The 24,113-nt window shown below is 39.2% G+C and overlaps 1 protein-coding gene across 2 annotated transcripts; it reads right to left on the bottom strand.

Annotated features, from left to right (window-relative positions):
* Positions 1–265: 265 nt before the first annotated feature.
* Positions 266–24,031, bottom strand: LOC130162121 (breast cancer type 1 susceptibility protein homolog). Of its 2 annotated transcripts, none has more exons than XM_056365686.1 (21): positions 23,796–24,031; positions 22,400–22,488; positions 22,212–22,265; positions 21,996–22,076; positions 21,790–21,878; positions 21,666–21,702; positions 21,455–21,585; positions 18,328–21,042; positions 18,039–18,112; positions 16,929–17,064; positions 16,420–16,471; positions 13,515–13,618; positions 12,915–13,117; positions 12,747–12,834; positions 10,981–11,058; positions 10,745–10,785; positions 10,128–10,211; positions 7,305–7,362; positions 4,507–4,580; positions 3,816–3,876; positions 266–679 (listed from the first exon to the last, which is right to left on the bottom strand). In XM_056365686.1, the coding sequence occupies exons 2-21, from the start codon at positions 22,471–22,473 to the stop codon at positions 585–587; spliced, it is 4,329 nt and encodes a 1,442-aa protein (XP_056221661.1). In that variant the 5' UTR covers positions 22,474–22,488; positions 23,796–24,031; the 3' UTR covers positions 266–584. The 2 variants fall into 2 exon arrangements, with proteins under 2 accessions (XP_056221661.1, XP_056221660.1); XM_056365685.1 differs by having other exon boundaries at positions 267–679; positions 12,915–13,120.
* Positions 24,032–24,113: the final 82 nt, after the last annotated feature.

The raw sequence follows: 24,113 nt of genomic DNA, 5'->3' as shown, positions 1-24,113 counted from the left end.
ACTCTGTGCAGAACATGTTACATCATACAAGCGATGTTCAGGAAAGCTAGAAAGCTGGTATTACACTAGGGATTTGCAAACAGTTGCAGAACCATGGAACATCAGTGGGAACATTGGAGAACAGGGATGACAAGAGCTTACTAAAATACATTAAACCTGACAGGAGACATCAAGTACTAAATACTGTAAATTGTTCTCTCTGAAACCCCCAAGGATGATATTGATCACAATGACAATGTCAACTTAACTTTGAGTGTAGCATTTAATTAATTTGGATGCCAAGGGAGGTTACTTAGGTTACTAGTTATTGTGGGTATCATTGATATATTTATGTGTGCACTAATACCAGTGTAATTCAAGCAAAAAGAAAAAGACTCAATTCAAACATCTTCTGTTTATAAACTTTATACATATCGTGTCATGCACATACAACACACAGAGCTTTCAGCTTATCAATGAAACAGATGACAGTATAGTGACAGCATTGCACATAACAAGAAAAAACAAAACACTGAAATTATAAAACAGACCATGAGAGGAAAACCCATGGCTGTGGGTGGTTATAATGCACTGGGTCCCTCAGCTCATGTTGAGTAGCTTTTGAAGTTTTGGAGGGTGTAGGTTGCAACTGTATCCAAGAGCCAGCCGCGTGTCACAACAGTGGCTTGTCTGGAGAGACCTGTGGGGTGGATAATGTATTAAGCACATCTAAGAATGAAAGAATCATAAGCGTGAACAAAAACAACATCTATAAGAACAGGATTCTTGTGTTGGTGCAAGGTTGGAGCAGATCACTTTGCATCAAACAGTGTTTGTGTTTTCAGCTGTTAAATACTTCAGCTCTCATGTGATATTCAGAGCTGAGTAGTACCAACAGTATGTCAGTATTCCTCATGTGCAGACTCTTACAATCTTCCTCTGTTAAAACTAAAGGAAAATTCTGGTGTTACTCTGGTGTTATCAGTTCTACTGAAGATGTAAAACTGTAAAAACGGGTAACAAATGATTAGTTTCATTTTTTAAAAAGGGTAAGTAATTTCCTAAAACAGATGAGTGCTGTTGTTTTCACTCAAACAGGAGTAAACGGTGCATTTATCTTGGGCTGTTTTCAGCAGTGGATTAATACACTATGGTTGCCTGTTGAGTATTTATGAGAACAAAATGGTGTATTTAGCCTTGACTCAAGATCAAAGTGGGAACATGTAAGCCAATGCAACAGTGTGGCTCATGTTTTGTCATTGGTTTTGGAAAACAATGGGTCAAAACTGTGGCTTAAGATGACGACCACGCACCACAATATCCCCAGTTCAACTCAAGCTGGGAACCTCGATGTTCTCCCTCATTTCCTGCTGCATCTCTACTGTTCCTGCCTTAATGAAGGCATAAAAATGCCCCCAAAATTATTAAAAAACAATTTCACAAAGCAATAAGCTTTGGCTACACAGGCAACACTTGTTCGCAGAATCAATGTTATTGTTGATTTGGGTCTTTAATGGGATTCCTTTTTGACAAAAAACTAATATACAGTAAGATATGACCTTTTTCTTTTATGTTTATAATACTAATCTAAAAGAAAGATATACCTGTATAATTATCAATGCAGATAATGAAAGATCACTGACAGAGACATAATTAAAGATAATTAGCAGACTTAATCAACCAATCTGAACATAATTCAAACACAGCATATTCCTTTAAGGGAAAAACCTGAACTAACAAGTCCAGAACTCTTGTAAAACACAATCAACACCAATGGAGTGTGTGCACAGATACTCACACATTTCCATTACATCAGAGGATGGTTGAGAGAAAGAGAGATGTGTGTGATTTCAATCAATGGTGCAGAAGAAGAGGATAAAGGGGGATAGAGAAGGGGAGGGTGGAGGGGCTCCTCCATTACCTGGGCTATGAGTGCCAGAGGACATGGAAGAGGAAAAGCTGCATTAAATATGCAGCAGTGCAAATTAGGATGCCAGGAGGAGGGAGGACTCAGAGCCACTTGCTCCATCTCTGTTTCAAACTGTCAGCTGTCCTCGTGCTATGGCAGCCTCTCTCTTCTGTGGCCAACTTGTTTTGACATTTCCCCCCGCTCTAATCTGACATTTTCTCTTCTGCTGCCTAACTTCCTTCACACTCGCTTTCCTGGCAAGTCACTCCCCTTGCTCTTGTTGGGAAACTGTCTCATTTTGGCTGGCAGCGTCTGCCATTTCACCGTTCTGTCACTCTCCAACTGGTCCTCACACAGACACAAACGCACTGAAATCTGCGGACTAATGAATAGACAGGTGCACAGATGTATGCCAGCCAGAACATCTAGGCTTGTGAGGACCGTCTATTCACTACAATGTATTCAGGTAAGAAAACTGACACTAAAATATATTTCAATCAGTACGGTAAATTGATGTTTCATTTACTTAATATGTACTCACAAATTTACTGACTTTAACCCAAAACTTTGCCCTAAACAGTCCTTTTCAAAAAAGGAAATCTTTTCTTGTTTTTATAACACACACCAGAAAATTTTGTGAAATGATAATAAAAAATGTGGTATAATGACAAACAAGTGAATGAGTTTTTTATTTTTATTTATTTTTACTTTAATGTTCAATGGCAATCCAGGAATATGTAAAATTTCAATGTAAAGCTAACGCTAGCCTGGATCCAGACCGGTGAAGCACTGCCCACATTAAATTTTGTTGAGCAACAGAAAAAATAGGTGTTACAATTACTAGATGTTGTTTCCTAAGACAGACTGGAGCATCCGAGCAGATTTATGCTCAAAAGTTCAACCACTTTTCTAATTCATAATAATAAATGTTCAAGGTCTATCCTTTTCGAAGACAGAAGGTCTTATCAGGCATCAGCAGATACAAGCTATTGAACGCAGTCTGGCTATGCTTGCTGGCTAGCACTAGCTAACTGGCTATGATAGCTAACAAGTAAGCTGCTGTTAAAACATTCCTTTGTAAAGCAATTCTTTTTTTGTCCCCATATCATGACAAATGTTTAGCTACATTTTTCTTTCATGTAAGAAAAACCTACAAAAATGAGAAAATCACTTTTTAAGGGCTGGACACAACAAACTGGAGCTAACTAACGAAGCTAGCTTGCTTCAAACATTAAATCTTATTATTTGTCTCAATTATTTTGAGAGTTAATTAAAAAAAATCAGACTCCCCTGTGTTTCTGATATAAAAAGAAAAATTGTCTTTATTTTGACAACATGTACTCTCAGTAGTGACTAATTTCCTCTGTAAACTTGCTTAATCTATGGCAACTGCATAATGCACTGATTAATGCATCAGTCAATGATAACTGTATATGTTTTGGGACCTCGTAAGATACAGATGAGTGGGGTTGTACCAGCCTGAGTAAAACCCTCTTGGCATGTTCCTTCGGATGCTTAATTTTAAGGTGGTTGAATAGATTTGTTGTATTTCCTCCAGAAGTGCCGACTGTTCCTGGACAAAGTTTACAGATAACTTTGCTTCGAGGCTCTGAATCTCCATAGGTCAACTCCTGAGCCAGGTTTGAACCCCCAGATGAAACCATGAATGAATTATTTAACCAGCTCCTGCTGCTGCTGTAAATCTAATCTCTATCTTTATGAACACTGTATGTGTGTGTGTGTGTGTGTGTGTGTGTGTGTGTGTGTGTGTGTGTGTGTGTGCGTGTGTGTGTGTGTGAGAGAGAGAGAGAGAGAGAGAGAGAGAGAGAGAGAGAAAGAAAGATTAAGTGAGAATAACTACAAGATTTAGTGGTCTGGTATAAAAGTAGTAGGTGGAAATGATATGTAATTTTCAGATAAGACTCACTGCTGTATGTGGACGACGATGACTCTAATCCAGGCTGTACAATGACCAGATGATGGGACTTCTGTATAATAAAGAGACAGAAATGAGGTCCAGTTCAGAATTACAAAATTAGCAATAAGTAGAACGTATATACTTATAGCCTACCATATTCAAAAGAAATTATATTTTCACCCATGTCTGCCAGATTATCTGTTAGCAACATAAAGTATCTTGGCGGAAACTTGCAGGTTTGATAAAGCAGTGGTGGTTATTGGATCTAGGTATTTTTAGAGTGTGACATTTGCTAAACAACACTGAATCAATGTGCTATTTTTAAAAAATAAAATCATACCTAGGAGACAGAGTCATACACCTTACTGAGTGCCCCCTAATCCCTGCAGGTAATAGTTTCCCTATTTTGCTTGCAATACATGAGTCATAGGAATCATAAATGAACCGGATTCATTAAAAATGAAACATCATGTACAGGAATGAGGGAAAAACTTGAATATAATAATGAGAAAAGAGGACCTGGCTGATAGCTGTGGTAATTGCTCACATGAAAACTCTAAAATACAGCTGATTAGATTTTAAAACAATCATTGCTGCAGTTCAGCTTTTTTAAAATGATACTGACCAACAGGAAGGCAATAACAATGACTTTTTTTGGAGTTTATTATTTTTTAAAGTGGAAGAGGCTTGACACTCCTACCTGTTTACTGTCGAGGAGAAATGGATCTTTAATGACAGCTGCTCCACAGAGCTCCACCATCCACCCCATTTCATCTAGGATAAACACACACACACACACACACACACACACACACACACACACACACACACACACACACACACACACACACACACACACACACACACACACACACACACACACACACACACACACACACACACACACACACACACACACACACACAAGTGATGACTTTTTTTGGGGGGGGACTCTGTTTGAGAATTGATAAGCGGTCACCCCCTAAATTTCATTCTTTCTACTCTCACCCCTTTAAGCCTGCGGGGATACAGAGCAGATTCATTTCAAGCTCAGACTTCCTTTGATCAGAGGGACGGAAAACACAGATCAATATTTCAGTCTCCACTCAATCAATATGCACATCTCACTTGATCAGTCATCGCACTTTTATCGTGGTTTAGGAAAATGTGTTCATATTCCGCCATATCATAGCAAACACCAAACACCTTCAAAAAAAAAAAAAAAAAAAAAGAAAATCATCAGCTTCTCTTGTTTATTAGGTTTAACATGCTCAACATGTGGTATACGCTGCAGATAACCTCATCTAACATACACAAACTTGAGCAATTAAATAATGGATGAAATCCTCTTAGGCTGAAGAAAGCAGACTTCATCCAAATGTTTGTGCCATGTAAAAGAAAGTCTTTAGGCTCCTCACGCAAGCTAGCAGATGTCAACCCATTAGCAAAGCTTCATCGATCCAGCAGTCAGCAGGAGGATGCTGCAGGAGCACTCTAAGAGCCCCAGGAAGAAGGAAACTAAAGAACGCTGCCTTGTGGGTTTTTAAGCAACGTGCCCCCTGAGACCTTCAACCATGATCTATCTGTCCATTCATCCATGTTGGAAGGGTGAAGCAAAAAGTAAAATGTATGAAGGGCAACTAAACTCCTCTCCATCTTGAACTTGGAGGTCATCACCAGTTTAATCATTTGGACCAAAGCTCAAAAAATAGGCTCGTGCAGAAACTGGGGGACCAGCGTATTTACAGCAATTTTTAATAGAGGAGAACTACACAAGCACTTTGGCCACAACTGAAAGCTCATTTCCACTTTCTTTTCAGAAATAACCTCCAGGCAGCTAACCGACACCATAGCAACCGCTGCGTTATATGACAACACCACACCACAAGTCCGTATGCAATCCACCCACATGCTGAAATCACTTGACATTGTTCTCCGGTGCTGAAACGACAGAGGTTAAAAAACAGCAAAGGTTTCAAGCTGTTCTCTATGTCAGTCAAAACCTGTGTGAGCTACTTTAACCATCCTTCTTTTTATTATCAGTTTTTTTCTCTATAGCAAGGCAGGTGTCTATCAGGGGCCTGCAGGACACAGACATCAATAAAACTGCACAAGTGAGGTTAAGAAAAAGTTATTCTTAATTGAGAAAACTGAACAGTGGACAGCAGCTGGAGTAAGGAAACAATACTATGAAATAACACCAAAGGTTTTTAGCAGTCTTTTCTTTGAAAGACATGAAAGAGTAAACATCCTTTAGTAATCAGAAACATTATCTAGTTGTTACAAGTCCTGTGGTGTCTGAGTGATGCATTTCTTAGAGAAACAAGAAACCAAACAAGAATGAGCTTCAGAGAGGGAATCAGAGACACCTACAATGTGGATGACAGATATTTTATGATATATCTGACAATAACTGAGCCTATTGAGCAATTTTAGCCTCTCATTGCATACACTGTATGGTATAAAGAGTTAAATTTCAGAACTACGTGGATGAAACTCGGATGGCAGATTTTTTTTTTTCTTTCTTTTCTATTTTCAAGTTTCTCATCACCTTGTTAAAACTCAACACTTCACATGCCTCCCTGCAACTCGCAGTGCTGTCACTTACAGAGCTCAACAAATAGCATGAGGCGTGTGCTGGCACACAATTGAGACAAAGAAAAAAAATTAAAATTAAAAACTGAAAAGCTCACTTCACTGGCTCTCTGCTAGGCATGTAAAGATGAACACTGTTTGTAAAGCATACGCAATAGCTACACATGAGCACATCACTCCATGAAGCAGGGAGTAATGTAATGGCATCGCATCACATTTGCAAAGTAGACTGTGGATTCTAGCCAAAGTAATTCCACTAAATTAAACTTTCTAAATAATCTTAACACATTTTTTTCATGAATTAGACATGAACCTGGCTAGAGTGACAATTTACAAATAGTGTCACTGCCATCAGAAAGCACAGTTTATTTTCAACTGTGAAATTTCTCTCTCAGTGCATATAAAGGTATTGGTCACAATATATGCACACAAAGAAATAGCTCAGTATTTTTTGCTTGCATGCTTAGAGTGAGATGAGAAGATCGGCACCACTCTCATTTCTGGGTGCTAAAAGTCAGGCTACTGCCAGCAGCCGGTTAGCTTAGCTTAGCGTAAAGAGTTGTAGGTTTATGGCAAGTTACATGCTGGAGTGATTTCTTGGGCGGGTGCAGTGAGACACAACCAGTACAAGATGACTCGTCTCATTGAACTCTTGGCAATAAAGGAAATAAGCACATTTATCCAAATGTCAAACTGTTTTTAAGAATCACATTTAACTTATTAAAACACTCAGATATTAATGTCAGTCTCAGAACTGCAGTACTCTATGAGATAGTGCTAAAGAGAGATGGTGAACATTACTCTTTCAAACTGGTCAAATTAATTTCCTTGGTTAAACATTTTTTTCCAGATTGAAAACATCAGGTTTTGAGTTGGAAATGTCACATTGTTGATGTGATTTACCTGTAGTCATGTCTGTAAAAGGCCCCTGGAAGCAGATCTTGAAGCCCTTCAAGAGCAGCTAAAGAGAAAAAGAAGAGTAAGGTTAAAATAATCTACAGATTATCAGATTTCTGCCAAACTACCTGCAAAAACTCTACAGTAAAGCAAGAGAGACCGGTTATTCGGTGAATTTAACCTTTGGACAACGTTCAGTGGCACTATTTGAGAATGGCCATTATAGCTTCTACCATTAAGGCTGAGTGTATTTCTGAACGTTTCACCTGTCTGAAGGCTTACACTGGTAGAGCTGAAACACTTCACCGAGCGTAACTCCCAATTTATAACAGGTATACCTCACTTACTGAGTAAAATAAAACCTCAGGACCTTGTTAATTCCTTGCTCTCACTGTAATACCGTAAATTCAGGAATAAGTCGAACAGAACAGAGCAAACAGAGCCGCTTTCACCGAGGTAATATCACGCTTTAAGCACGCAAAGAAAAACGACCTGTCTGACACCAGGGACACATTGTTTTATTGCACCGAGGGTCAATAAGCTTTCTTCAGATGGGAATGTAAAATTGTTTCCTTGAACCATGGTAACTGCAAAAAGGCAATGTGCAACTTACATCACAGTTTCATATACAGCGTGTGATTGGATGTTAGTGTTTTGGAAGATAAATGTCCAAGCTGCCGGAGGGAGAAATACTAATTTCTCACACCTCCCTGTCCGTCCATAGCCATCATTAGCCAGAGGTGCTCGGTGAGATGAAAAAGTGTTTTGGTTACAGATTTTTAATTTAGACAACAGCTAATGTCCTTCAGGAGGTATTAGAGTGTGTGATGTGATAACGTCCAAACCCTACAAACACACACACATATATGTATATTATATATATATATATATATATATAGAGAGAGAGAGAGAGAATTTCTGACTGATTTCCTAAACATCAACATTCAGGTGACAGACTCCCTGTCCATTTCATCTGTAAGTCTGTTTGTCACTGGTGCAGGTGACAGAAAGTGAATATGAACGGGACAATCTGTCTGGCTTCATCAAAGTGCCGATGCCGTGTTGAGGCCACTTAAATAAGCCTGAAATTACTAGCTAATTCAATTAGTGGAGGTTCTTCAAAGGCAGCGATACGGCCAACATGACATCTAGCCATTTCTAATTTTCCCCCTCAGTGGCAACAGAACCGGTCCTGCTGGCCACACACCAGGGGGAAAATTACGATAAGCTTTCTACAACAAGGTCTTAGCTAAGAGGCTGGTGCAAGAGCAGGAAAGAGGTTCAAGACCTTCCTTATTCAAATTTACTACCTTAGCTCCTTCCTTTCTTATCTACTCCCTTCCTTACTTCCATATTTGCTTATTTCTTCCTTCCCTTCTTCCTTCTTTCCTTACCTTCCTTATGCCATACTTCTTTCTTCCTTTCTTCAATTTCTTTCATCTTTCTTTAAATACTTTTTCACATTCATAATGCCTTTCATATCTACCTCCTTCCCTCTTTACTTCCTCCCTTCAATACCTCCTTCCTTTTTTCTATTCTTCCTTACTTACTTAATTGTGTCCTTCCTTCTTTACATCCATCTTTACTCATGTCCTTGCTTCCTTCCACAGTTACTTTCTTCCTTATATCCTTAGTAACTTCCTGCCTTCCTCCCTGCCTTCCTCCCTCATTCCCTTCCTCCCTTATTAATTTTTGTCACTTCCTACAAGAGGTTTGTGTTAAGAATCAACTGGTGTTAAGAAAATTGGAAAAATAATGTCAGAAAACAATGTCAGTCAATGAAACAGAGAGCGAATAGCTATATTAGCTATAATAGCTATGTTTTTATATGTTGAGAGAAATGCTCCTTCACTTGGTACTGTAATTACAGTTTTCGTTTGGCTTTACCAACTGTTAAATTACTTTTTAATGGCAGTGACCTTGTTGTCCAGTGGTTGTCTGAGTTCTACTGGTTCAAGTCATTCCTCTCACTCTCTATATACTTCCTCTCTCTCTCGTGCTGTCTAATAAAGGCAAAATGCACAAAAATATCATTAAACTGCACTTTTTAATGTCCGTTTCTAATAAGTCCAGATATTCATATGCCTACATGACAAATGTTTGTGCAGTTACGTTAATATTTCAATATCTTCTAATGGTATGGGTTAGCCATACACAAGACAGCTTTGTTTTTCTAGTCTGGTCTTAACAAATGATGTTTCTGCTGCTTCTTAGCTGAAGCCTCAGCCATCTCTTCAGATTAACCTAGCCTGGGAATGGTATCCCATAACTTTGACCTGACTTGTTGTGGTCAAGCCACATGAGGGATTGAACTGGAACAGACACTGTTATAAGTTCACTTGATTGGCAGTTGTTTCATCCTCCCCTGGGAGGGCCTGCAGATGGTAAGGAGCTAGTAGCTAAATCTGTAACAATGCTGAGATAACTGCTTGAGATTAATGTGCTTGTGCTAGGTCCCTGACAAAAGGTTTATGAAGATAAAAAATTTAAATTAAAGATAAATGTATGTAACGTTAGCTTGACTGTAATTGTTTTTATTTCTAAAAATAAGAATGTTTTCTTGTTGTCTGGGGAAGCACTAAACCACACACATGTTTATATGTTATTGGACTGGTCTAGTATAGGGCTGAACGATATGCAAAAAAAAAAAAAAAAAAGTAGTAAGTATGAACTTCTGCAAAGTTAAAAACTAGAAATAAACATTTTAGCCACAGGAGAAAGACAAGAGTCATATGATGCTACTGCCAAATTCCTCTGGATAAGATAAGATCCCTGACTTTAGTTTTCACCTTTGAGTCAATTAGATCAATAAAGGACTGAAGGACTCACATTATTGTCTTCAGTGGTACGCGCTCTTGAGGGGCCCTGGTGGTTGGGTCCATTCACCACGTCACCTCTCACTTCATAGAGACTCTGTTGGACAACAAAAGAAAATTAATCAGGCAATGAATCTCAATCACAATGTTAGAACAACTATGACCTTTAAAATAAGTGGAGCAATTATTTACTCTCATTTGACACAAGGACTGATTGTAAGATGTCGGATAGTTCATATTCATTTCGTTTATTCTAAAAGTAAAATACGCTCCAACAACAACAACACTGGACATTCTTCAGTTTGACAGTATTCATCTTATAATTGCATGGGGTCCATTTTTACAAACACCATATGATGCATAAAAATGGTAAAAGTTTGCCTGGCTGACAGGGAAATAGTTTTAAATTAATGGCGATACTAAACTAAGCTTGGCAAAGGATTATACTTGCATAGCAAAGAAGCGGATGCAGGGATTGCTAAAGCAAATGGATGACAAATAATTTATGAGGTATCACAATGAACCTCATGGAGAGATTCATCATGCAGCATTAATTCAGCATCAAGACATACAGAGATGTAACAGGAAATCACCGGCGCGCAAATTCAAGGCGCACACAGGCGAGCATACCTCATCTAAGAGTTTCTTTTGTTTGAAGCACTCTGAAATCCCTGCGGAGAGGAAGTAAGAACAAAAACTTATGAGCGTATTGTCAGGCGCACAAACACTATTCTGGTGGCTACTGTATTATGTATCGCTCCTTTTATTCTAGCCGATCCCTCCGTCATCATGCTGTTTTGTGTTTAGACTAATTGTTTTTAACTCATCAGTGAAAGAGCGCGACAGTAAAGTGAGTCAGGACTTACACTGGAAGCTCACCACCCACTTCCTTCCTGCAATGCCAAGGAAGTACTTCAGTGTGCGCTCACATACCAGCTGTTCATCTGGCAGAGACAGGACAACAAGCATAGATGTGTGAAAAGATGCTCAAGAGTATGTCTACACTCACACACTCTCTCTCTCACACACCTTGATTTTCCATAAGAGACCACATATTCGAAATCTAAATGGAAACTTTCTCGCCTGAAAAAATAAACATCAACACTTAATAAAGGGTTAGGTAAGTAACACAAAGTCTGATAATAGATACATTGTAACATCTGCTGCTTTTCCAAATTGAGCCCACCACTCGCCCGAGCGTCTTTCAGTGTAGCAATTCCGTTTGCATGCGTTTCCCCTAGTTGTTTGTGTTCTGGTATTTGTTAACTTTCTGGATTTGGAACACGTTTGCTTTAATGTTTGTGCCTTCTCTCTTGTATGTGCTTTGCCCTTGGGGGGCAGGTCACTTCCACATTAACACAGAGGGGGAAATCAAAGTAAGACATTCAAAATTTTTGAATTTTGTTTGTAAACAGCTCACATGAGGATGATAAGGATCATCGTTAGTTGAGACTATGACTGGACCTCAGGTGCCATATCGCAACATTTGTGGCACATTAAGAGTAAAGGAAATGAGGCTTCCTGTTCTGTGTATGATGAGCTTAAGTGGTTGCCACTATCAAGTCATGTTAATGCATAATGTATTGATTAGCTTTTGGATTCATACATGTGGTCTGGATCCCCCATGAGATGAATCAGAGGGGTCATAAGATGATTGATGGGATATGAGAAAATTAAAAACATACACACAAAATGATATTTACTTTTTTCTAATACTTCTTGTTAAATACTGCGTAGCTTTACCTTTTCAGCCAAGTGATATATCTTGATATGATATTGAACCCGTAACATTACATTCATGAGGTCACAAGCAGGCATTACTTCTTTTTAAGAGGATGCAGCCAAAAAGACTTTGAATTCTCACAAGCCAAAATGAATGAATCGTTCTTTTAAACTGCACCAAACAGTTTTATAATGAACACATCATAAAAAAAATGAATAGCTTCACAGACACAAATCATGGATGATCAGCAAGATCAAGGGGTTAGTCTTCCCTCAAGAAATATTGTAATTATCCATTCATTTGTATTCCAGGCAACATTCAAGTGCAAATTATTGATGCCTCAAACATTTCAAATGATTTGAAATTATTTTCTGCAAAAGGTTAGAACGTGACACCTCCTGCTCCTTCTTCAACCTTTAACCACAAAGATCGAGACACCTCCTCTTCCCATTTTTTGGTTGCCTGGGAAACAAGCTGCCATTAAAAAAGGCTTCTTAAACAGTGACAGTTAATAAGGTGCTTTGGAGACAGCGAGCTTTGAAATTAAAAATAATCTATCAGAGAGAGTAATTAGCAACAAGTGGATGAATGGAGGGTGAGAGAGAAACAGAGCTTATCTCTAAGGAGCGTTTCAAAAGACGCACAAAACAAGCTGGAAGTACATGTAGAAAGAAAATGTAATTGTGGAAATGCAAATGTTATTGCTTCAGAAAATATTTAAAAAAGAGGAACGAGAAAGATCTAAAGCGGAGCTTTAAAAGCAGATTTAATTGCTTTACTGTGTATCAAGCCAATTTTGAACCATTAATTAAAGTCCAGTGGATCAATTCTTCAAGTCAAAAACAGCTGCAGTCTTTAAAAGAACAATGCTGTGACATACTCACACTGCCTGTATGTGAGCATACTTACCAGTGCGCATTATGATGTGGGTCACCTCTGGTGTCACCTGGGAAACCACATGTGCTCCGACTCGCTTGGCAAACTTCTTCACCATTATCTGTCAGCAACAACATCTGATTGATTAATGTATCCTGTTATGGAAAGTGCTAGATAAAGAAATTCATTGATACCCGATACCTGTTCATTGGGCCCCAATCCAGATGACACTAGCACCAGTTTAGCTTTACTTCTGTCTCTTGAGGGTGTGTTGTTTTCTTTGTCTTCTTGCCCAACTGCTGTTGAACTACATATCTTTAGTGTCTTGGCTGCTGAACTTGAACTAGGTGTCTTGGAGGCTTCAGTGCCTTTTACACTCATCCCTGTGTGTGTGGAGCTCTGCACTGCTGAAGAGACAGAGACAACAAACACACAAGCATAAAGAGAGAGTCATCGACAGGACTTGATCTGATCAGACCAAGTTATCTTTAAAAACTTACAAACACAATTTTTGATTATGTGACACATAACGCTGAACGCCATAGACCACACAGAACAGTTGAAATTCTAAGTCAAACCTTGCTGGGAAGCAGTGAAAAGCTACAATCCCCAGCAGAGGGTTTTCCATACACATCTCTCTGTGCATATTTGGAGAAACATAATGAAAAAGTGTGGAATCATTCAGCTATGAAAAAAATGACACAGACTGTGATTCTTTCTGCTAATGCACTACTGACTGTTAGAAATGCATTTAGGCTTCCGCAGAGAAACAAAATCAAAACACTACACCAGTAGTTTTACCCATCTCTGTAATACTGCCATGCTTTGACACGCTGGGTTGCGTGACCCCTCTGCCATCGGATACTCTCATGCTGAGCTCTCGCTCCGCATCGGGAACATCTTTCCTGCAAAAGAGACATTATATTAACCTTCATTGAACAATGAAGTAAAAGAACCAGCGTGGTGTTAACTGTGGATCCAACTGCCAATATGACTGCAGGGATCTCCTGAGCTGACATGCAGGATCACAATACTGAATATATTATCTTGATCCATTTCAGATCATTGGTGTATTTGCATGTGCAGGTTGATCTTTGCTCTTAAGTGCTGATCTTTGTATTTTGTTCATGCTGAAGATGGGGGGAGCCTAACCAAATCCTGTTAGGATGCTCTTCTTTCAATGGATATTATAAAGAACAATATAAACCACCACTAGACCCAAGAAACAAAAGGGTATAGGTGTTTAACAATGAGGGATTCAGCTGTCAAATATATCTAAACTGGTTTGGCTTTACTAATTTGAGTGTAGGGTTATTCCAGGGTACACTGTATGAGGACAGTGACGCTCCCCTGTCGTGTTGGCTCCAGCACACTATGGTGCAAGTGCTGACTCTCAGCTTTAATTTGAAGGTGTCTGCATCCTGATGAGCATTTCATCCATTTGTACACAGTTTCTGCAGTTTCGGTGTACAGTAGTAGTTTTTGCTTGTTTCAGGGGCTTTCTGCCTTCAGTTTGGTCTTCAGCAAGTGAAACACAGTTGGACCGAGGTCACTGTGATTCACTGTTGGGCTATTAAAAAACAAACATCCAGGGCTGTCTTGTCTATATGTTTATGGTGATTATCTTGCTGCAATGTCCTAAAATAAGGAGACTGTGTTCCCCTACAGCTGAATAACAGCAATCTAAATTTACTGTCATTGTTTCATTTCAAATCAAATATGCCGGAGCAGAGCCAAAACAATAAAAAGCACATCATTGTCCAAATACTCTCTGACTGCACTGTAAATGTGCACTGTGCAGTATTATGTTTGAGGTCGGTGGAGCTCAATATTGACAGAAAGTCAATATCCAGTTACTCGTGTCCTTTATCAGTGGATTACAAGCTACTTTATGACTCATGTGAAAGTATTGGAAGTCTTTTGGATTCATTTCTTCACTCAGAGACTCAAATAATACCGACAACTGGCTGCGCGCCTACATTTAAATTACCTGTACCAAGGTGATAACAGCTCATTGAAAACTTGTCATATACTCCAATGCCAGCTATTCTTTCCAATTTCACCACTGGGCTCGAATAGGTGCTTTTTAATTTAGAACTTGTATAGCCAAGTTCCTCCGTGTTTTCATATGCCGTCTCTTTCCGTTTCTCCCTCTCTATCGCCTCGAGGACAGCACTTAGAATCCTGCGAGGCAAGAGGTTGTGGGGGTGGGGGGGTAGTCAAGCGGGAGAGATAAATTACGGTGGCAACACAAGTTTCCCTCTAAGTGCTCTAAATGACATATAAGATGCAGTCAGTAATGACTTTTTTATTCTCCACAGCATAAGCAGATTCTGGGTTCATTAGTGAGATTATCCGCCTGTCCTCTTGAGATGCATCACCCTCTGAGAACAAGACGAGCAACACACACACAGAGACCCGCTAACTTTCCCCATCAGTTACAGACTGAAAGAGACCAATTACATGCCACTTGCTCCAGTTATTATTCACCTTAATATGGCTGTATTGAAATATAGCGCCATTTAAAATGTATTAACAATGTATACAACCTTCTGAGAAGAGAAATGCGACGCACTGAGGCAAATATTATTTAATTAGATTTGTTATTGACATCGAGTTTGACTTTAAGGATTGTCACACGACTTGAGGCCAACATCGGGCAAGCTGATTGGTTCACTGACCTAGTGAGGGAAAAAAAAAAAAAAAAAAAAAAAAACTTGACTGAAAAGTTTTCTGTGTCTTGCAGGGTCACTGCTCCACTCACCTGCTTTTTAATTTAGTTTGGCAACTAAAGAGAGTTAAATGAGAAGATAAATACCACTCCAATATCTGACCAATAAATATGAAACAACAGTCAGCAGCCAGTTAGCTTAGCACAAAGACTGGAAAAACAGGAAAACAGCTGGCCTGGCTCTGAGCAGCGGTAACAAAATGCATCTATCAGAACCGCTTCCCAATTAACACATTTGTTTAATCCAGACAAAAACCTTAGAGCAAAAGCAACAATCTGCCGTTTTACTGAGGGTTATGTGACTATTTCATGGCTGGGAGCAGTGTCTTCTTGAAGTTTCCGCTAGCCGTCTCCGGACAGACATGAGAATGGTAACAATTTCCTCATCAAACTCTAGTTTTTTCCCTAAATTCTACTGAACTATTTCTTTAAAGTGACATGTTAAGAAAGATAGTTGCATTTCGACAAATCTTACTATCATTTTCAAGTATGATATCATCATATCATCAAAGAGATGACTACAACCTCAGGAACGTCCTGTCTGTAGGAATGAAAACAGTTATCACATAGAACCGGTTTCTAACTGTCTAGTTCCTGAGAATCATTCAGCTTTGATATTATCAGCTGCTCTAATCATTTCCTGCATACCGCAAACAAAGACTTCATGTTGAGAGGCAAGCTTTCATGTCTTCATGTTAGACAGGAGCTAAAGAAGCATTTATTTGTAGTTTGATTGTGGTTGTACATGACGCCTCCTGTTTTAAGTTAGGCAGTTTAGTTTTTCTGCAACAGAGATTAAGCAACAAAGCTAACTTTCCCTTGCTGAAAAATATTGTGTTGATGATGGTTTTTACATCTTTTAATTAATTAATAAACTTCTAACTATTTCTTGTTTATGAGCAACTCAAAATGTAACAATTCGTTCCTTCATTATATTAGTAGTACTAAAAGTCCACTATGCCATGCTTTACTTACATGTCTGCATCCTGGCCTGCATCCTGGTGACACACGAGGTGCCTGTGGGTGTCTGGGCCGGGGGACACAAAGTAACCATCACATTTAGGTCACCTTTGAATTCTTGCATAAAACTAATCAATGAGTTTAACTAAAATCATAAACAATCGTAAAAAAAAAAAGGTAAAAATCGAATATCTTTGCTTGATAAGGACTTTATGTTAAATTCAAACAATGGGCAAACATTCATGTTAAATTCCACTAATGTCACATTATATTTCAGTCTTGTATTGCAGCATTAAAAAATGGTCTGCAACTAGTGATTATTTCCATTATCAACTCATCTGCATATTATTTTCTCAATTCATCAATAAATTGTTTTGTACAATAATTGCTTTTAATTATTCACATTTTAGAGGCTGGAAGCAGTGAATATTTGCTGTTTTGCTTAAGTAATATAATAAAATAATCATTACCTAATCTGTCGACTAATCATTTTTAAGAAAATCCTACACTTGTTATCTGTTTACCTGTGGTTTTGATGCTTTGATTTGTTTCTGTGGGGACTTCTTTTGCAGGACTGCGCTCTTTCTCCTGAAGCACCTCTGACACCAGAGCCATCAATTTCTCCAGCCTCACCAGCTCCTTCTGCATTTCTATCTTTTGCTTACAGAGGAGAAAACAAAGTAAAGTAGAACAGCTCATAATTACAAATGAGTCATGCACTTTAATAAAATACAGGGGTGGTGGGGGTAAGCAGAGAAGAAATGCTGCAATGCAACATTAACATTTACTATACAAAATAAAGGGACACATACTGGCTGCACATCTGATGTCTTGCACTGATGTATGAATACAATAACAACCGTCAATCAGCGAGGAGGGACCTACATTCAACCAGTTATTCATTATTGGAAGGGAGTGGGTGCTTTTTCGGCCAGACAGCACAGAGAGCGAGAAGATAATTACATACCATACATAATATTTAAGATATTAGAGGGAAATCAGAAAGCACAAGGGAGAAAGGTGACAACAGCTTCTGCTCAGCTGGAGCTGGTTTGGAAGAATAGAGTCTATGAATTTGTATGAGTTTACAGCGCAAGTGCACTGATTATGTATACAGACACACAGCACAATAATAACCAACATTCTGTATTCTCAGATGTGTGTAATCCTGCTCCCTTTTCTAAACCCCAGGGCGTGAAACTTTAACTCCCAGTCAAATACAGTCGACAGATAAAAGTGAGAGCGCTGGAAGATGGATGAGGTAGAAAACAAGAATCATCTCCGAGGCGGCATTTCCTCTAACGTAAATGAAATGCAATTTAGAAAGCTGCTGAGGGGGCCATTTTTTACAGAGCTAGGTAGTCTGTCATCCAGGAGCTGACAGTTTCTGCTTCAGGAAAATGTGGTGGCTGCCCTCTATGGGGCGTAACGTGACAGTGCATCACTGGGAGCACAATGCAAATGCAGAACACTGAACAAGCAAATGGACAGAGTCAGAATTTTGTTTGAATTAATGGAAAATCACACTTTCTCTCAGCAGTTGCTAAAAACCTTGAATGTGGTGTTATTTTTCAAGTCAGAGGATGCATTTGTGCAGCTGCACTTACAACCAGACAGAGTAATTGAGAGCATACCTGTGTGACAAGGACTTCGCTTGAAAATTGTGATGATTCCATGGAAACACTGGCATCATTTACTGGGACATCACCTGCAGAAAAGAAATAATTGAACTGCTCTGTGTCTGAACATTTGAGAGATTTGTTTTTTTCCTCACATCCCAAAGATACAAAGATAGATTCTTACTGTGGGAAAAGGAGCATGCACATATTTGATAGATTGTTAACAAAAGAAAAGATTTATTGTATTGCAGGCTGCTTCCTTTGAACAAACCTAAAATTTAAGAAAAAATATCTCTCTACTTACATTCATCTGGTGTTCCAAACAAGTCCACAGAAGCTTGGCTAGAATTAACAAAGTCGGGGCTGGGGCATGCAGGTGGACGGCTGAAGTGTTCTTCTGCATCAGCTGGAACACATGCATCCTCCTCATTAGCTTCATTGGAATCTCCCTGATCCTGGGTCACAGCAGCCGGAGGAGCTGACCTACCGAAGATTTGAGCCAAAGTTGGTAATTCCTCTTTGGATCCACTGCAGTCGGACTCGGATGAAGACTCCAGCCTCTGAGTCGGTCTCTTCTTCCTCGGGTAGCTCTTGATGGAGGGACGTGCGCTGAGCTCTGCGCTTCCATTGCTGTTAGGCTTCGTTTTGTGGACCATTTGGACAACTGGTGTTACAAGGCCGTCAGGAGTTAAAGAGGACTCTGCAACCAAGATGTGTTCAGCAGTGTTGAATGAATGTTTTCCACTAGAAATGCCGTCTCCTATCTCCTTCCATTTGTCAGCATCCCTCACTGTACAATCAAGCTGACTGTTTGAGATTTGAGAGCACTTTGAAGCTTCATGTAGCTCATCGTGTTCAACAGCTGTGAAGCAGAGCCCAGAATCTACCAATTGAGGGACAACTGAAAGATGAGGACTTTCCATTTCACGTTTTGACACTTTATTAGGACTGAGGGCACTGCTAAGACTATTCCTGGAGAGACAGTTTCCAGCAGCGCTGTCCTGACCTGAACTATTGGTATCAGGGATCGAGGCTTGTACCACCACTTGATTTTGTTTCTCAAGAACTGTTTTTCTTGCCAGGGTGGGTGAGTTAGACGGGGAGATCAAATCACTACAAGATGAGTCTTCATTGTCTCTCAAAGCCTCCACATTGGCGATTTCAGATGTCTCTTTTTTTGCAGATTCAACACTAGAACAAACAGGATCATTATCCTTTGCTTCAGCACCCTGCATTTCTCCTTGGTCTGAGCTACGGCTTCTTTTCATGTTGGGACCACCAAGATGGAACGATTTCCTTTTAGTGGCTTTGAAGCTCCTGAGCAGTTGCTCTGTGTCCAGCTCACTGTCGTTCTTGTCCTCCTCATTTTCTGTTATAGCGCATTTAGTCTCGCAAGCAGACGTTTCCAGCTGAATACCTTTTGGGAATTCATTCGTCGGATTGTCACTTTCAAGTGTTGGACCCACTACAGCTGCCTCAGTTGGACTTGTAGAACTCGGTACCACAGGGACATAACAAGCAGCACTGGCTTCAGACAGAGTGTCAGCATTCGGCACTTCAGCAATGGGCTCTTTAACATCTTCGTTTGGTGTCAGATAAGACGTTCTCTCACCAGACTCCACGTTTTCAATTCCTCCTAAATCTTGATCATAAATACATCCATTTCTTTTGGCCACCTTTGTCATGTTTCCATTCTCAGGTGATGCAGTTTTATCCAGTGTTTCACCTTTAACTTCCTCTGATTCCTTTGCAGCATTGCTGTGTTTTTCAGCTACACTGGTTTTCAAGTTTGCTTTCCCGTGACCTCCCTGGACTTCCTCAGCAAAGAATTGAAGCCTTCTGCTTCTCCTGGTGGTCCTCGTGAGAGGGGTTTCCTGGTCCTCGCTGCTAGGATAGTTCTCAATTTGTGCTTGAACTTCTTCTGATCTCAGTCTGGTCTTTGGACTGGTTTCTCCATTTTGAACTGCAACCAGAAAAAGAGGCTTTGGCACTCTAGCAGGCTTGCCTTTCTCTGACCTTGTGTTTTTACCTTTCCTCTTGTCAGTTTTCTTTTGCTCAGTACTTTCTGACTTTGCCTCAGCTTGCTGCTGCAAATCACTGTCAAGCTGCTGCAGAGTATCATGCAGCCTTTTCTTTGACTTTCTTTCCGGTTGCTGTTGTTTAATATCAGACACAGAGGGAACCTCATCTTTACCTTTATTTTTGTCACTTTCTGGCAAGTTGTTCATCTCTTCCCCATGTTTGTCTAAATCATTTTCCTCCACGACTTCCATCTGTTCTGCTTCTTTAAAAATGTCACTGCTGGTGTCGTTAACTTCTTCTGTTAGTTGTTGCTCTTCCTCCAAGTCGCTTTCATTTTTATCTTCAGAGCCTGTTTTCTGTTTTCTAGTTATTGATCGCTCGACAAAAGCATTGAGCGGAAGAGAGGTGTTCCTGTTCCTGTTCCCTCTTCTCTCTCGTTTGTAGACAGCGCCGAACACCTGCTCTTCAAGGGCTTTAGCACGATCATCTCTCTTAGGATTCATGTTACTAATGTGTTGCTTGACATCTATTGTTGAAGTGGAAGAACAGCTGTCTGAGTCATCAGCGTCTTCGTCTGGTTTTTCTAACTCGAGACTTCCTTCAGTTGGAACTTTCATGAGCCACTCAGCAACTTTCTCTAGACTTTTCTTTTGTTTCTCATCAAGAATCTTGTCAGGCTCCAAATCCTTTTTCTTCTTCTTCCGTGAGGATTTTCTTAAAGGCTGATATTCGGTCTCGTCTGGAATGACTAATGGATGAAGGGAGGTGTTCTCCAATTTGTCAAATCTCATTTTGCCTCTAGTTTTGTGCATTGATATCACCTTTTCCACAACTTCTGATATTTCTGTTCCTACTGGTTCCAAAGTATCGGTAGAGCTGTGCATTTTCTTGTCAGAAGTTGGCAGGACATCACCGAGGCCACTGTCCAGGCCTTCATTTTCTGTCGTCACAGGAGTTGAGTCTTCAAGTCCCATGAGTCTTGCAAATCCATTCTGGGCTAAAAAGTGGGATAAGTAAATCAATGAATAATTAACCTTGTGGAAGACAACGCACTTTCAAAATAAGATGAATAATGAGTTACCATCACTTTTTCTTGTTTCATCTACCACTGAAACAATGGCTATAATTTCCTATATACACAATGCATGGCCTGGTTGGTTTAAGTGTGTGTGTGTGTGTGTGTGTGTGTGTGCAATTCCTATTTAGTTATGTCATGCATCTATTTCAGATTGTGCTTCAGAGTTGTATCCACACCTTAATAGAGTTTGGCTTGTGTGGACTTTTTTTCTAGAACCGAAATCCAAATAAACCCAATTATTTCAAAATAGTATAAAATAACTTGTAATTAGAGCTAAAGTGGTAGTTGATTTGAGGTAATAAGACAGTTATACAAGATCTCAAGATTTTACCTGCTATAGTTGAAGAGTGGGATCTCGGAAGATCATCATGGTCTGCATTTTCTTCGTTGTCAAGGTCAGTGACAGGTGTATCTCCAGATGACACATTTTGTTGATGTTTGGTAGCTTCAGCATCTATAACACTGGATAGAAGAAAATACACAATTAAATTATGGTTATATCAAATTACATTCATTAATCTTAATGTTTTCTAATTACTTACCCTGATTGTTTTTCTTGCAGGCTCATTCCCGTGAAGTCTGAAAATGTAAAAGTAATTTTATCAGGTGATGTAATACAAGTCAATTCCATAGGGTCATTTTAAGAACTTTGCAATGTAGTCTTACAGTTTGTGCTGGTGTCATGTTCATATGCTTGTATCATATCCTGCAATCCTGCTACAAGTCTCTGAAACCCAGGGCTCTCCTGCAAGCTCCTGTATATATTTAAAAAATACACATATATAATGATATAAAGATGCAAGTATTAATAACAACAACATTTCAATGATTCTAGTTAACTTTACACTGTCATCTTATAAATTTTTTCCAACCTTTTGGTTATCTTGGTTTTACACACTGGACAGTTGGCCCTGTTTTGTTTAGAGTTGTCCAAAAGTTTAATTATACAAAATCTGGTGGAACAAAACAACAAATATATTATTCATGAGTGCATGTAAAAAGAAATAAATAAAAAAATAGAATTAGAGTTTAATTAACAAAATACTATCAATCATCTGAGTAAAGAGGATGTATCAGATGTTCCTTACTTGCAAAACTGATGGTCACACTTAGTGGATAGTGGTGCTGTCATTAAATCCAAGCTACAGGTGAAAGAAAGTATGAAGTAAGTTCAGAGCATGACAGTTCTTCCAAATGACAATCTTCTTCTTCTTGTACTATAGATCAAGCAGATCGTTATTATTTAACAAATCTTCTTGTTCTCAATGACACTCACCATATGGGACACTGCAGAGTCTCCCAAAGGACTGATATTCCCTTTTTCACATCCGAGGCCTTTGGGGTTTTCATGGTGATTTTTAAAAACTACAGATGAAAAATCAGAGCGCACACGCACACACAACCACGCGGGCGCACACACACACACACACACACACACACACACACACACACACACACACACACACACACACACACACACACACACACTGTAAAGCCAACACTAGACAAAACTGTACAGCTGGCATGTTACTGGTATAATTGGTATATGATGCTTTTTAGCCACCGTTTTAGAAAGTAACATTTAATTCAATGATGGCAAATGTAACAACATTTTTATTCTATCTTGTTAAATACAATGTAGTGCTCAGCAATACACTATTTCTGTGTTGTGATTTGTGATGCACTATTTTGCTTAAATTAACAGAACAAATTTACTGTGCCAAATTTCTCCCAAATGTCCAAAATAGGTGAAAATGACAACTCTAGTGACACTTGCACTCTGACGTTTACACACCTGAACAGATAGTGACATAATATCAACACATTAATATGGTTATATAATTTCTTACTGATCACCCACACCTTTTGGTTTTTAAATGTCCTATTGTTGACTGAATTGTGACCTTCTCAGTCTAACCTGGTATGTGATTATGACAAACTGGCCCTGCTCCAGTAAAGTTAAGACAAAATTGTATAACTGTATGTACTTTGGTAATTTCACATGTACTGTACACATAGCTTGTATTGTTATGCAGGTAGCCACCTATAATGTGTTATCTAACAAGGAAGATCCTAGATCAACTACAGTATTTAGAGTGGTTTACTACACACATGTACATAAACTGGTAATATAGCACAGGATCCCACTTGATTTTATGGGTATTAGACTCAATGGAAACAGATACTTAGCAACTGAAATGAGTTTAAGTGATGCCAATGGATTATTTATAAACTTTCTATGACACTTCATCAATGCATTACCCTAGTAGGGTCTTGTAAGTATCTGTGGTTAACTTTGAAACGTTAGCTGTGCGAAGTGAGAATGGTATTAAAGCCGCATAGCGTTACAAACAGCAGGAAGTGATGAAGCACAACAATCCAGTGAGATTAGGCAGAAAAATCCATATTGTAACGTTATAAAACACCGTTTAATGTTCATATACAGTGTCCACTGGATTAAAGTGGCATTAGTTGAAGGTAAACGTCAGGCTGGTTGGCTGCCATGCTTTTATTTGGGAGGTTACACAACTAGTTAGCAACACTGCTTTACTTCTGAGACTGAGACAGTGGACGCGAATACACCAAAAGACCCATGTGTGAATACAAAGAGTAGCTCGTAGTTTTTGAAACGCCACTAGCTGATTGTAAGAAATAAATATTCCCTTAATTACCTTGTTTTCTGAAAGTTTGAAGTTATCAACACAGGACTCATCAGCTTCAGTTTTCCCGCAACTGGAGTCTTCTTCTGCTTATGATTAACGGCGTTTGGCAGATGATGTTACAGCGCCGCCTACTGGTCCGGGTCCAGCAGCGTCAGTTGCACTTTCTGACAAATATGCTTTTTCATAACAGCTTTCTTACTTTAAGTATAAAGTTAAATATAATCTGGAATCATACTGCATTACTTCTTACATCATATGCAAAATCATGGTGTTCAAGTCACAGAATGAGGAGTAACAGCGGTTTGAACCCATGGGTAAGACCCCACT

The sequence above is a fragment of the Seriola aureovittata genome, chromosome 21 (genome assembly GCF_021018895.1).
Source record: "Seriola aureovittata isolate HTS-2021-v1 ecotype China chromosome 21, ASM2101889v1, whole genome shotgun sequence".
NCBI lineage: Eukaryota > Metazoa > Chordata > Actinopteri > Carangiformes > Carangidae > Seriola > Seriola aureovittata.
Note: the sequence above shows the minus strand (reverse complement) of the source record. Positions and strands in the feature narration are given on the sequence as shown.